The sequence below is a fragment of the Xiphophorus couchianus genome, chromosome 16, assembly GCF_001444195.1.
Source record: "Xiphophorus couchianus chromosome 16, X_couchianus-1.0, whole genome shotgun sequence".
NCBI lineage: Eukaryota > Metazoa > Chordata > Actinopteri > Cyprinodontiformes > Poeciliidae > Xiphophorus > Xiphophorus couchianus.
Genome location: NC_040243.1, coordinates 1,721,373 through 1,737,379, shown reverse-complemented (window position 1 = coordinate 1,737,379; position 16,007 = coordinate 1,721,373). Strand labels below are relative to the sequence as shown.

At 37.5% G+C, this 16,007-nt stretch overlaps 1 protein-coding gene across 1 annotated transcript in view; it reads left to right on the top strand.

Moving 5' to 3' along the window:
* Window positions 1–16,007, top strand: part of grin2ca (glutamate receptor, ionotropic, N-methyl D-aspartate 2Ca) — a 53,618-nt gene that overhangs the window by 30,753 nt on the left and 6,858 nt on the right. The window contains exons 4-8 of the mRNA XM_028041386.1: window positions 3,035–3,149; window positions 7,489–7,700; window positions 12,162–12,330; window positions 14,497–14,650; window positions 14,813–14,938. Coding sequence (XP_027897187.1) covers window positions 3,035–3,149; window positions 7,489–7,700; window positions 12,162–12,330; window positions 14,497–14,650; window positions 14,813–14,938 — 776 coding nt within the window. The remainder of the gene's footprint in view (window positions 1–3,034; window positions 3,150–7,488; window positions 7,701–12,161; window positions 12,331–14,496; window positions 14,651–14,812; window positions 14,939–16,007) is intronic.

Here is a 16,007-nt window from a genome sequence, read left to right as displayed (position 1 = left end):
GTGCTAAAGATGCCAAATATCACAGCAAGTGTTGGAAGCACAGATGAGAAACAAAGCTAATACTGTCATTGTAATATACATAGTGATCCGTGCCATCTTGGTAGGCAAGCACAGCACAAAGAATAGCTGAATCATAAAGCTTCAGGAGTCGTCTACATGGAGCTGAAGTGATTTTGCTGCCTTTACAAGAAACAAACAGGTAAAAAGTGGTCAACAGTCCTGTATTGATTTAGGATTTCCCAACTGTTGTGGTGAAGCATATTTCATGGTGTCCTCTGCACCGCTGTCATCCATCTCTTCAGCACTAATCACTGCATGTCTGTTGGAGACTGTGAGGTAATTTAGTCAGAGGGAGGGGTAGTGAAAGTGGATTGGGGTGTGGCTTTCCATCAGTAAAGCCATGCCCAAAAGAGCAATATGACGCCATCTGTGCCGTGGAGCACAGAGAAAATCCTATTTTGCTGGAAAAAATGTTTTAATCAGCAAAGAGAATAGTTAGAAAAAAAACTGTCCCAGCAGCAGCTTTTGACTCATATAAGCTCAAGTTAGTCAGGGAGAATGGACAGTGCTGTCTGCTCATGTCTATATGACCTGTTACAGATGATCATCAAGGGCCATTTATTGACCATAATCAGAGGCTCGTGTTTCATTACGGACGATCACTCTCTCCCTGTGACGTCAAAAGCAATTTTCACTTCGGTCAACAGAGTCTTCGGAGATAAAACTTGAACCGTTTATAAAAAACTGAAAATAATCACTACCTTTGATACAGTACAAACAATATCGTTCACACATTTAGACCCAGCAGGCACGTGTTCAGAAACACGAGTAAGTTGGGTCAGCGAAATGGAACAAAGCGCTTTCAATTAGCTTTATCATCAGATCTCATCTCATTGTAGTCAGATCAAACGTGAGCAGCATCCTCTGTTGTTGGATTTCTGCTCTCTGGATGAGAGAATCTTTTGATAATGATTCAGCTCACCTGTAATAAGATTATCGCACACTGCCAGATTAAACACTTTGTTCACACACACACCGGGCTGTGGGCTGTTCTCCTCCCACTGGGCTTTCATCGCCTCTGCTGGAGTGGTGTGTGAGGTGAGAGCCCTGTGCCACACGTCTATCGCAACAGGAGATGTGAGTGATGTAACAAGAGGATCAGAAGCAGCTGCTAAATCAATCAGGGAACTGAGATGAGTTTTCTACACAGAAATGGGTAAATGAACTCCAAAACTGAAGGGAAAACTTGTAGATAGAGAAGCAGTTGATCATTTTTACTAGGCTGACACCTGCCTGATTTGCAGTAAAGCCAGAACTAATAAACCATAATCTTGCCAGAGGAAGTAAAGTCTACTAGACAAAATTCTAAAACGAAAAATAAATTAAAACTATTTCATCATTAAGTGTAAATGTTACTCAGATCTCATATACTGATGAACCACTTTCTAATTGATTTAGAAATTAAACTTGAGTTTCTTTAAGTTATTGAACAGTAACTTAAGTCAAAAGTCTTTAATTTACAATAAACTGCGTAGAACCAAAACTGCAGTGCAATAAAATGTGAGACCAATTTCTCAATAGTGCAGCTGAATAAAATCTCATTAGGAACCAGAATCAAAACAAAGAATTGAAATCAGAACCATTCAAATTCAAACAATGTCTTACCCTGGACAATAACAAACATCTGAGTCTGCACTCATCTACAGAGCAAAAATTATAATGAAAACTTCAATTAAATCTAAACAGCCGCCGACAGCATCCGATGGCGACTTTTACAACCTGAAAGTTGTGGGTTTGATTCCTGTTGCATGTTGGTGTTCCCCTGGACAAAGACACTTAACCCCAAGTTTTCTAGTGATCTGTGCTGAGTGTGAAAGTGTAAAGTGCTTTGAGTGGTTGGAATTTAAATGATTTAAAAATTTCCCCATTTGCCTGATAAAACAGTTACAGCTTGATGCTGAAGCGATAGTCTGTTCCAGTTTAATACACTATTTTCCTTTTTAACCTGCAGTCTGAGTTAAACTACAGACATCAGAGCTGCAAAATACATCAATTCCTAATTGTCACTGCAATATCAATGTGTGCCGTATTACATTTGCAAATGATAGCTTGGACATAATAATTGATAGGATATTGTGTCGCAAGACCCATGCATACAAATTCTGCAAATTCCACAATGGGTTTGTCTGGTTTGATAGACTTTGTAGTGACTGAGATGTGGGGGGAAAGATTATGTTTTAGAGGGAGAAAATGGGGATTAATCTTAGGGAGGTTTCCCACCTGAGTTCGGTTGACTCGGTTTGGTGGCAACCAAAACTGCAACATCTGTTCCATCTCTAGCTGCTGTGGTTTTCTTTCACACTGCACTGTGTAAAACCAACCAAACCCTTTGAGCAACCTGATCCCCTCCTCATCTGTGGGGGAACTGCACCAAGAACCACTGAAGGAAATGACAAAAACCTCTTAAAGACACTGAGCGCAATTTCCGTCTTCACAAAACATAAAAACAAAATTGAGTGATGTCACATTTTAGCAGCTGGAGGATTTCAGCTAAAGACCACAAGCCATTTCTTCCGCTAAAACAAGTCCCTCACGTTTGTTTCGATTGTATTTACCCAGAATGCCCCGAGCTGTAGTCCGCTTCCTGCTTCTAGAGCGGCCTCCAGTCTACTTGGAATTCACATATGCATTCAAACCACAATAGAGTTCACTTAAACCGAACAAGACCAAGGTTTGTAGGTAGAATAGAGTTAGTCCGCTTCAGAGTTTGATACACTCCTCCCCAAATAAAGTGGACTTTCTAGACAACCGACCAGAGTTTGATTAAAGCAAGCCAAACAGGGCTGGTGGGAATGCATCCTTATTCGATGTGTAGCATTTCGATTAAATGCTTTACAACTCTACTACAGCTGAAGTTTAATATCTTGCCTACATTTACAAGAATGACATTTAAAAATGCACTCTTTGCTCTATGTTTATCTATCTGCTTTTTTAAGTCACTGATCATCTTCTTTTGTTTGCTTTGTTCCTTCAGACACATGTTGAATGTAACATGGGAGCACAATGATTTCTCCTTCAACAGTAATGGCTACCTGGTGAACCCAGCCATGATAGTCATCACTCTGGACAGAGAGAGACAGTGGGACAAGGTAAGCTTTGTGCTCATTTCCCAGAATCTTCTCTTCAAAATAACTTCTGTAATGAGTTTCAACTCATAAGATGGGAAAACAGAGGAGGTACTCTGCAGCTGTAGCCCATTGGTTCTGAAGCAGAAGATAGACTTTCCTCATACCAATGAAACAACTAATGGAGCATTGCCTCCCTCTCACACATGCTTCATTCACATACACTTAGACACTCAGACTCCAACCTTTCTAAAAGGACAACAGAAAGACAACAGAGTCAAGTGACTGCACTTCATCAGTTTGCTTAAAGACGAGAGCAAAATGTAGCCAAAGTGGTGAACGAGGTGCTTGAAACATACTCATAATAACATCCACTGGTAATTTAAAACATATTATGTTATACGTATAATTTAAGGTGCAATACGTCTTAAACATCAACAAGTTATTAGGCGCTAATGGCAACCAAAACTACTTGCACATAATTAGAAAAGTTTTCACAACAAAAGAAATACTGTGAGAATCGATGCTCCAAAGAGAAGCAATTAATTTTCTTGTTGTGGGATTATATGTACAGCAGCATTATAAATATATCATATAGTTTTATAAAATAAAATATGCTACAAAACTGATAAATGGACCGTGAAATGCCACAAAAACCAGATTTATAATCTACCATTTTAGGATAATGAATACAATTCAATTCAACCATTTGGGTGACAGTTTGGCTTATTGTTAAAACCAAGTCATTAATCCTGAGTAAAATGTTTCAAGATTACAATGCATAGTAAAATACTGGAGCAATGTGTGTGTTTCAATTGTTCTACAGTTTGTTGGGGAAAAAACATGATTCTTTAACAGTTTCTTTCCAATATTCTTTCCAAAAGGAAGATGACTTCTTCCAATATTTGGAGATAACTTGGAGAAAGAATATAGTCTTTCCAATATTTGTACACCTGAAAAAAAATCACTACTAAATAAAAAATTACACCAAGTTTAATTATTACCTTAAAAACATGTAAGAAGCAGAATGGAGTGAAGAAGCTTTCAAATTAAATATTTTAGTTGATCACGCTTCCCCGCCGCAGAGAAAGCTACAAATAAAACAGTTTGTATTTGTGTGGCATTCAAAAGATATAAAGTGACTGAACCGTAAAGTTCTGGGAAGGACATGAACTTCTTTCATATGAATGTAAGATTTAAACCCAAGTTGCAGCTTCATTGATTCTCCTCTCGTTATTTCCACCATGCTGACCTTTACGTAAACCTTTCAAGCCAGAAAAAGAAAATCTTATTCTTGCACAGAACAATATTTTGCTCATTTCACTAAATTCCAGCCAAGCTGTGGAAGGCAATCTATTTTCTGTGTTTAACTTTCTGTTGCCTTGGGCTTATTTTCACTGCAAGCTGAAAATCAATTCCACCTTTGGATTGCCTTTTTTATCCAGTTTCCTCAACACGCCGCCATGCAGCCAGATCGTAATAAAATTTTCATACTAGGGATGCAAGTTATTAATTAGTGTATTAATCGAAAGCAATTAATTGATAACTGCCATTTTCTTAAAAATTAGTATTCTCTTGTATATAATGGGCCGACCATCTTTCCATAATATATTATTTTAATTTTGTGTCTGGGTGAATAAGTAGTTTTTTACATTACTAAACTTAGACTTGTTTACAAAATGTAACAAAATATTAGGTTGCTGAACAGAAAAAAAATAAAATAAAAAGAAAATGTGAAACATTTAATCCCACATGAAGAGACAGATGTTCAGGACCGCAGACTTTACTGTCCACTGTATGTTAAAGAAGTGAACAGAAACTGTGATCTAGCTCTTTGCCATCAGTGAAATCTAATCAGTGGTGATTAGATTTCTTGCGATGATAACTCCTGTTAGTCTTGCCTCAAATTCAGCTTCCTTCTTGTTGTAGCACCTGGTTCTGGTTCTGGATGCTCTCAGAGGAATGTTAAAACTCTGCTCCATGAAGTAAATTAACTCATGAAAACCTTCAAAATCAACCATTTTTATTGCCATCATGTCTTTTTCCATCATGTTACAGTTGTATTTTTTTTGGGGGGGGGGGGGGGTGTATTTTGCATTAAGCACTCCACTTTTTTTAGCGCATTAAAAATTTGTTCTGTTTACATTTCAAAATAGAACCACATAATATGTGCATTTTGCATCCCACACGTGTTTGGACCATTTCACTTTCCTGTTCTGGGATGCTTCCACCATTATTATTTCTTTTACAACTATGGTGTCCAAAGTCGGTCCTTGAGGGTCGGCATTCTGTATGTTGTAGTTCTCTCCCTGCTTTAACGAACCTGGATCAAATGATGTCTCACGAGAAGGCCTAAGAAGAATATTGACATGTTGAGAAGGTTGCTACTACCACCAGGGAGAGAACTAAAACATGCAGGATGCCGGCCCTTGAGAACCGACTTTGGGTACCTTTGTTTTACAACTATCAACTCATCAAGGATGAGCAGCGGCTATCTCTATAGGATGATGGCCATACTATAACACTAAAAGAAGGTCCATTTAAATGGACATTAAATCAATCAAATTAAACAAATTTTAATTTAATAAATCATCATGCGATAACTACTTAATTATTTGTTTACATCTCTAGTTCATTCATATCTTGTTTCAGTCCAGGTCTTGCCGCACAACATATACAAAAATGAGACACTATACGGCTCACCTTTCACCTAATAAATCTGTGTTAATGCAATGTTCTTATCACTAGCAGTTTCTGTTACCCGGCAAGTTTCCACAATAAACCATTCAGGTGATCAAAAGGTCAAAGTGACTTGTGAAGACTGATGGGGGAGATGAAGAGAAAGAAAACAAAATGGAGTAAAAAGGCAGCAAAGAGAAAGGAGAATTATTCCTGACCGAACCGTTATCTAGCAACTGGATATCCAACAATGCCATTCCATGTTTATCTGTAATGAACACAGAAATGGAAATTATGGTCTCTTTGCTGAAAATGGATTTTTGAAAAATGGGAAAAAAATACAACTTTTCATGTACCTTATCTTTAAACTTATATAGCCACTATAGCCTTTGTTTACAATTTTGTTAACCACTTGGGTCACGTTATATTTCAATATATGCTTTGCTTTTTAGAAATAACCAACACTAATTTTTGCTGTTCACTGTATGAAGTTGAGGATATTTTACTAAACAATTGAGTCTGGGAATCAAATGGGAGCCGTTTTTTCCCCCCAGAGTATTTCGGTAATTTAAAATTTAGATTTCTTCGACAAAATACCCATAAGTGGAGCAACAGTCAAACAGTAAGAATGGTCAATATGACTGGCAGCAGAGAAGAATAACTGAAGTCCAAGGAGAAATGAGATATTTGCACTTCTCCCCATGTTCCATTTTTCCACCCTTTTTCATTTCATTGTGACAAGCCAAACTCTTTCCTGCACAAACAACAGAGATTATGCTGGAAGAGAAACAATTTTGTTTATCTGCGGGAAGTTACTGACATTTAGAGAAGCAGTGTTTTAATGTGAAATAGCAGAACTAGTTCACATTTACATTGATTATCGCAAATGTAAAGGTGAAATTTAAGTCTTGTGTTTAAAATGCTTTGTAGAAAAGAAGAAGCTACAATGATGTCATATTGCTCTGATATAAACAAACAGTGAAAAACAGTTACTGCTCTCTTAAAAACATCCTAAGCAGCTGCTCTTTGTTTTATGGCTGATTATCCCCACGGTTCTTTCTACTACAAGAATAACTGGGAACATGCAGATTATAATGAAAGAAATGGCACATGTGACAATCTACATATGAAATTGGTCAATTTCCTCAACTAAGTGGGACTATTTTTACACTTGACTGTTTTATAACTTACTGCATATCCAGTTGCTTAGTTTAAAATAATGTGTACAAATCAGAATGACATACATTTCCTAAGTAATTTCAACAGTAGCAAAGGGACAGCTACTAAAAGATAAAGGCTTCTGAGATAATCTGGTTGATTAAACATCAACGTCTAATTAAAGTCTTCTCACTGTTAATTTAGAAGAGGCTGGAACTGCTGTAGTTTCATTTGGATCTTTAATTATACTGTTTACAAACTCTGTGACCTAAAATCAAAACCCTTTAAAACCTCAGCTCACAGCTAAGGATGAACACTGTAGAGGATTAAGTAGTTTCATTAGTTTAATACATGGCTTATTTCTCACGTTTCTCTTCAATACATAAGCATTCAAATCTGTTCATCTGAGGCATTCTTCCACATGCTATTGGTGTCTTTGGCCTTTTTCTGGAACAGCCGAGTATTATGAGTGCCATCTGTTTCACTGCCTCCTGCTGATTCACCCTTCTTGTCTTCACTCCTTCAGGTGGGGACGTATGAGATGGGAATCCTGCAGATGAGATACCCGGTGTGGCCGCGGTTTGGCTCCTACCTAGAGCCGGTGTCAGATTACAGACACCTGACTGTGGCTACACTGGAGGAGCGGCCCTTTGTTATTGTGGAGGCAGTGGACCCTGTGACTGGTACTTGTGTTAGCAACACTGTACCCTGCCGACGACAGTCCAACAAGACAGAGGCGTAAGTTAACTGATAAAAATAACTTTACAAATGTTACATTACGTTTTTATTATTTAAGACAAGCATGGATTTTCCCCAAACATTAGTCACCATTGCTTTATAGTGTTAAACATTGAGGTAAAAACTGATTTTCAATATAATAAAATACTTTGTGCTTCTTAACGAATCTTAAATGATATTATTTTCAGCATACAATTGAATGGAACAATTAGAAACCAAACAAATTACAAAGAGAAAGCCGCCAGGGTTGCACTTTTTTGGCCGATCAATAGTTGTTAAAAAGCCTGACCAGCTGATTTTGGCAGATCAATTTTTGTAACTACGTTTGCAACAGTCGGTTTTTATCCATCTGTGACGGCAGAGCAAACGGGGACAGTGGCTTATTTTCAGAGCTTGCCGCAATTAATCAATCACATAAAAACTAAAGTGAGCTTGATAATTTCCATTCTGATGGCAATTTTGTTTATAGAGAATTTATAATTAATTTTATTTATGGTTGTGGTTGTGTTTTATTTTAGACATTCAAAATATCTTGCAGTTCCAGTATGAAATGCTATGTACAAAATTGCATTATTATTGTAATATCAATGCATTACTTGAAAGTGGAATTACTGGTTATTGCAAAAATTTCTCGGACAATTTGTTGTCTTGCAGAATTTGTCATTGCACCTACTAATAAAACTTAAAGATCTTCTGCAGACACTCTGTTGCACTGGTATTTCTCTGTTGGGAGACTGAGTCAATCATTCAATCATCTTGAGTAAAACAAACCAACATCTGATCGCTGTAGAGTCCCTCAAACACCCTTACGTGCTAGCAGAGCCATCTTAATTGATTTTGCATCTAACTTGAGAGTGCCATTAGCCATGAGATTAAGAGGCTCTTCCCCTGCCATTAGCACATGCATGGCTTCTTATCACTCAATGAGGTGAGATACTCATTAGGCTGCTTGGCCAGAGTGCAATATCCCAGGGATCACCCTGTGACCCAATCAGGGAAATATATGTGGTGCATGGTGGGGTATCAATTAGATGGGACGATTAGGCCATGTCATCAATCCTGAACACCTAAAGACTGATATTGGTGTTCATTAGAAGGGGAGAGAAGCACTGGCCATTATCCATTACTGACAATGGTGTTAACGAGGTGAAGGGAACAGAAGATGAATATCGCGCCCCTTCAGTGTTATGAAGAACTGTGGTGCTTTATCACTCATGCTGACTGAATCTTCCAGCCTCTACTGGAAAAAATCCCTGTCAGACAAAGGAACCTTTTCATTGAGTTGCATTTTTTCTTTTTAAAGAAGCAGCCAATAAAAGGTCAATGATCCAGTCAGCTTTCAACCAATCAAGAAGAATGGCTTCTACACATTTATGCGTGCACAGCAGCAGCAATATGATTTCACAGTAAAAAAAAAAAAAAGAAAAAGCAGCTTAACAATCACCATACCTGTCAAAACAGCTTTACTGGACTGCATGTTAAGAGCTAATCAGCAGCTCTGATGGGATCCAGGTCATAAACCATGAACCAACAGAGGATGTCCTGAATCACTAGAAAATCTCAGTAGAAAGCCAAAACCCAAAGTGTACCTGTTTATATAATTTGATGCTTATCACTTTATCTAATTCTTGGTTTGAAGATGACTTCTTTTGTTAAGGCAGTTGAAGTTCACAACAGTTTTTCATACAGAGTTGAATCATAAATCAAAGCAAGTGATTTAAACAGTTTTTCTTCACTTCAAAACTGTAAATCTGGATGCTGATCAAAGCTTCATGGCAGTGATCCTAGTCATTCCTCAAGCATCAATGTTCTGAATAAAACAAACACAAATACTATTACTACAACCCAGCTGCTCTTCTATCATCACATGTTCTCTGGTGCTGCCTAAACATTTAATATTAAAATATTCTTGCACATGTAAAAATACCTATGACTTGTAAAACTGTAAGGAAAATTTCCTATGTTTAAAAATGACATTATTCACTGTAAGGCAGAAACATCTAATGTATTTATAATAAGACAGACAAGCAGCAGCCAAAACAAACAGGGTGCTGGTGAAGAAGCTGGACTTTATCAGCATAGAGGTTTTATCCACCTGAGGACCTAATTTACAGATTAAAACCAGGCACACTCAAACACCTGAAAATGCGAAACTGTGAAAGATAGATAATATAAAATCTTGATATGAAATCCTGTCAGACTGTATGATGAAAATACCAGAATCTGAGATATGACTACAAGTGTTGCTGTGCTTATTATGGGTTAGATGCTGAAAAGAGAGAGAGGAATTGGAGGAAAAAGAGACAGAGGTAACATAAATAACTGGGAAAAAAGGATAACAATCAGATTTCAGAAAGAACAGCAGCTACAGAAAGAGCAGTTCCTAGAAAACAGACACAGCTTGATATTTGTTGTTGGTCATCTTTGGTTGGGAAAACACTAAATTGCGTGTGTGACACTGAACAACCTCAACCCATGGGCTTATTTAAGATTAAGACCAGAGATTTTCTTTCATGACAAAAGATTGTGCCTAAGACTGCCAACAATCGACTCTGAGCAAAAGTGCTTTTGGAAATAATGATTTAAAGTTCTTGGAGAGAAAATAGCATGTCATTTCCAAAGGTCCTAAAGATTTACAAAGAAGACCCAAATGTGTCATATGTGTGGCAGATTAAGATCATTTTCAAACAACAGAGAAGCTGGTTTTTATTGGAAATGTTAAGAGAATTTACTTCACAAATGGTGTAGTAGAAAAAAAATACTTCTGTTTTTAGTTACATTTGAAAAAAAATACGATGTCAAAAATTATCCCTAATCAGTTATATTGGTTCCTAAAAAAAAAATCGAATGTTTTGCAGAACTAGTAATCTGTTCGTACATCTCTCTTGGTAGCTTTGAGAATGATTAGGCCGGTCACAATAACAAATTTAACTGGACGATAAATTGTCCCGCAGTTGGTAGCACTGTTGCCTTGCAGAAGGTCCTGGGTTCGATTCCCGGCCCGGGGTCTTTCTGCATGGAGTTTGCATGTTCTCTCTGGGCATGGGTGGGTTTTCTCCGGGTACTCCGGCTTCCTCCCACAGTCCAAAAACATGACTGTCGGGTTAATTGGTCTCTCTAAATTCTCCCAAGGTGTGGTGCATGGTTGTTTGTCCTGTCTGTCTCTGTGTTGCCCTGGCGACCTGTCCAAGGTGACCCCACCTCTCGCCCGAAACATTAACTGGAGAGGCACCAGCACCCCTCCGGACCCCACTAGGGACAAGGGTATACAGAAAATGGATGGATGGATAAATTGTCCCAAAAGTTATAGCGATAAATTATAATATTTAGATTTGAAGACACAAACAAAGCACAGATAAATTAGATGTTTAAATTATCTCATAGTTTGCAAGAAACACTGTGGGCTTTGACTAGGCTACAGCAGATTTCAGCAAATTTAGCTCACAAAATAAATAAATAAAGTTCTTCAGAAGGACCATAATAAATAACACTTTTCCCTCACAGCACTCTGGGGATGATTCATTCAGAACTAACGTCCTGCTGAAGGATGACATTGAGCTGAGGAGATAATTATACATTAACAGTGTTCAATAGAAATTAAATCATAAGTTGATTTAATAAAAGATGTAACTGAGTGCAACGGTTGATGAGCAATAAGATCAGCACCAGAAATCTTCTTTAAGCAGCTTTGAATATCGAAAGCTTTTTAAAGTAATGTTTGATAATTGCTGTAACTGTAAGGTCTGTCAGGAGATTTTATCAGGCTTTTTCTTCTTCATTTCCCGTAACTATAAAAACACACGTTAGGTTAACTGATTACTTTAAATTTGCCTTTAATTGTACACATGTGCTGCTGTTTGTCCTCTCCACTGAATTCACTCTGTGCTCGACAGAGAAGGCCCAAAGATGACACTTCCTGCAGAAAGTTCAAAAAATGACAGCACACACAAGTTCAAAATGAAAAGCATAAAATAATTTACACAAAAATAAAAATAGCTACACGAGTAACACTTCACACTTAAAGGAGATCAAATTATAAAAAATTTATCAGAGTAACAAACAAGTTTAAAAGACGCTAAGAACTTTGGTTTTCCTAAGACACCAGAGACATATTTAGGCTCCGATTTGTGCAGTTAGGCTCAAACAGTTAATTTACTGCTAATGACCAAGTTAGAGGCGAGTCGTGAACCCTGGCAGCTGGTAAGGCAGTGTGTTGGGAGCTCTGTGTTTACATATGGTCTGCTGTGCCAGGCTGATTTCCTCTGAAGGATTCATTTGTTTCTGATTGTTCTTTGCTGCCTCGCCTCCTGGCTTATCATGTGTGAGTCCAGGGGCCATTAGACTTAGGGTCTGGGGGAGGTTAGGGGTGATGTGTCATTAGAGCTCTCTGCTGTATAACCATAAACTGTATGAGAGAACAAAGAATCTTGCCTTAAAACAACACTGTCTTTTGCTTTTCAGTATTGTGGGTCACACTGAGCCATACACCAAGCTGTGCTGTAAAGGTTTCTGCATAGACATTCTGAAGAAACTCTCACGCACCATCAAGTTCTCCTACGACCTTTACCTGGTCACCAACGGCAAGCACGGCAAGCTGGTCAGAGGCATCTGGAACGGGATGATTGGAGAGGTAGGAATGACAAAGACCTTATAATGTATTCTATTTAAGTGAATTGGATTCCTTATTAAATGTGCTTTTATAACTGATAAGTTACAAAACAACATGTTTATTAAAAAGAGTTGCAAATCTTGTTCAGTTGGGGCAACTAAAATCTGAATGTCCGCTTTAACTGTAAAACAATGATCTTAATACATCTAGATTTATTGATGAAAAGTATTTCTGTTGCAAATCCTACCAAGCATTGATTAACAATTGTCATGACAATATCAATTTTTAGTAACAATAAAGACGTTAGTGACCAAAATACTAAAGGTCACGTAGAGTAGTGCAGACACTGTGATGATGAAGGAGAAGGAAAGTGGTGAGGAAATTGTGGATCAATTGAAATTAACTGCAACTGGAAAGAAAGAAACACTCCAACTGTGTTGGGAAGCTATTCTTTACAAAGATTACATCAAATCTAAAGAAATCAGCCACTTTTTGAAGATATCTAGAGACGGAATCTGCGCTTAGGGCAGGCATGTCCAAAGTCCGGCCCTGGGGCCAATCACGGCCCGCGGCCAGATTTCATACGGCCCGCAGCTTCGGTTTTATAATGTATTATTTATGGCCCGCCTGCACTGTGAAACAGAATAAATAAATCATAAAACTTGAAACTGTAATTCCTCCTTTCACCAAATGGTGGCAGCACCACTTTAATACTATCAGTCTCTGCCTCCGTGCAGCGAACCGCTCTCCGCTCATTTCTGCCATGGCCACTGCAAAGAAAACAAGTTTACAGTGAAGGCCGCCGCTTTCAAGAGAGATGGGAATTATAATACTTATTCACTGAAAATCAAGCCAATTGTGCTTGTCTAATTTGTGAGACGGTTGCCTTGTTTAAGGATTTCAACGTAAAGAGACACTACCAGACTAAACATGCTAACACATACAACAAGCTAACAGGAAGTGACCGTGCTGAAAAAGTGAAGCAGCTCCAAGCTGCACTGGCATCACAACAGCGATTCTTCACGCGGACCTGTGAGTCAAAAGAAAATACCACCAAAGCAAGCTACGATGTTAATGTTATTAGCTAAACATGGCAAACCTTTTACTGAAGATACATTTATCAAAACTGTGTTATGAAAATGGTGGAGAACATTTTGCCCTGAGAAGAAGCAAGAATTTGAGAAAAATGTTTGCCTGGCAGTAACAGTGTGGCACTGAGAGTTGAGGACATGAAACTGAGTGTTTTGAACGGTAACGTCTGTCACTATCAGCAGTGAAGAGCCAAAAGAACATTTATGCACCTGGATTTATGGCACTTATTTTTATGAAACTCTTGAGTAAGATTTGGTTATGAACCTGTAGATATAGTAAATGACGAGCAAAATTCACTTGTTTTAAGATTTAATAACAGACAACTTTGCATTACTTTAACTCCTGTTTAAAATGTTCTTGATGCAAAGATATTTTTAAACTCATGTAAATTTAAGGTATTTCATACAGTTTGTTCAATGTTATCTGACTCTCCAGATATGAAAGAAAGGCAGAATTTGGGTTTTTAGAGTTGTTCTCATTTGCCTGAGTGGCTTATATTTGTTTTTTTTGTCATTTGAAAAATAAAGATAATTGTGACAATGAAAATTGTTTTATAACAGTGTGTGAAACTTTTGTAGTTAAAAAATGTCCGAACAAACTATTGGCCCCCGGGCATCTTCACTTGATCAAATCTGGCCCTCTTTGCAAAAAGTTTGGACACCCCTGGCTTAGGGTATTGATGAAGATACCAATGTCTCAAAAAGTTAAGTTACTCAGATGACATTTTTTTTGTTTGTTAAATTTGAACTGTGTTATTGTTGTATGATTTGGCAACTGCACTGAATTGGACAATTAAAATAAATTAAATAGCTTATAACTTTAGCGGTGCTGGGCTAAAGAGCTAGGCTAAAGAGGCTTTTTTCTGCAAATTTGAAGTAAATTAGTATTTCTTAATAATTAATTGTTGTAGTACTGATTATATCAAGGTATTTATTATTTTGACAACACTAGTGGTAATTGCTGAAAAATAACTGGCAGAAGTTTAAAACAATGCAGTTTATAACGAAGGTCAGCAGTGAATGTCTGATGCTTTGCCATCTGTTTACTTCACACACACAAAAAAATCTAATGATAAGGTTTTATTTTTGTCAACAGGTGTTCTACAAACGAGCAGACATGGCTATCGGCTCACTGACCATAAACGAAGAGCGTTCAGAGATCATTGATTTTTCGGTGCCATTTGTTGAGACGGGAATAAGTGTGATGGTGGCTAGAAGTAACGGGACAGTCTCTCCATCAGCTTTCTTAGGTAAAAAACCAACTGTGAGAACATGCAACCAACTAAGACTGTATCAGAAGTATAACTTTTTAGAGCCATCTTAATAGCCTACCTCTTTTACTATTGTTTATTAAAAAGGCCATTATGAGTTCTTTCCCTGCCTAATTGGGAATCGGCTGTGTGTCTCTGCAGAACCATACAGTCCAGCAGTCTGGGTCATGATGTTCGTCATGTGTCTGACAGTTGTGGCCATCACAGTATTCGTCTTTGAATACTGCAGTCCAGTTGGGTATAACCGCAGCTTGGTCAGTGCCAAAGGTAAATCTCATGTTACCCAACACATCTACACTCCTTCAGGTAGTTATATGCATAAAAAGAGAACCGCTGTTGGGGATAGTCACAAATGTTGTTTGTTAGGAGAATAGAAGCAAAAGACAGGCAGATAGGAACGAAAAAAACTGCAAATAACTACAGACAAATCTACAAGTAGTGTGGTATTTTTCTGACCTAATCAAAAAGCCTCATCTCCCCACAATAAACCTCTATCAATGTTTTCTTTTTGTAATGTTGACCAAAGTAACAGAAGTAGTCAAAACCTTGCATATAGACATCGACATAGGTTGCCTAACAAGGGTTTTACAACTTTTTCTGTAATACAAAGCTACTAAAAGAATCATTTTAAAATACTGTCAGAGCTGAAACTATAGAAAGCTGTAATTCTGTACTCCTTACACTGGATTCTGAAAAGGTATCAAAGGTTGAAGAGAAAATGTAGCATGAAAGTCTATTTATAGTGTTCACACATTGGATCAATTCTTGTTGAATCAAGATACTGCAGTTTCATTTCATCGCCATGTGGTCCCCTAACACCCAATAATGGATGAAAGAGCAAAGGGTCATGGGTTGCCAACTAATCTCTATAGGACAAGTCTTTACTTTCATCCAATATCTTATGTTACACATCAGCTTTGGCCTTAAGAGATGTTAGTGCAGATGATATCCACTGTGTAGATTTTATATTTCAAGTGCATTATCTCTATCATGCACTATTATTGAGTAAATCAATGAGGAAGGACCTATTTTCAAAAAAAAAAAAAAAAACTTATAACAGAGAATAGGTTAAAAATAAAACTAACTTCTGCTGTACAACTTATAAGAATTGCATTTTATGTTGGAGAAAATGAATGATTGTTTCTAGTAAGAGAATAAGAGTAAATAAAGAGCAAATAAATAAGAGAAAATATAGCATTAATCACTTTTTCAATCACATCTACTTTATCCTAGTTATAAAAATGTTGAACATAGTTTGTTAACCACAGTATTTAAATGTACTGTTTACTTCATAGTTTCCTAGTTGAGAGCGACAAAGGCTCCCACAGCTACCATT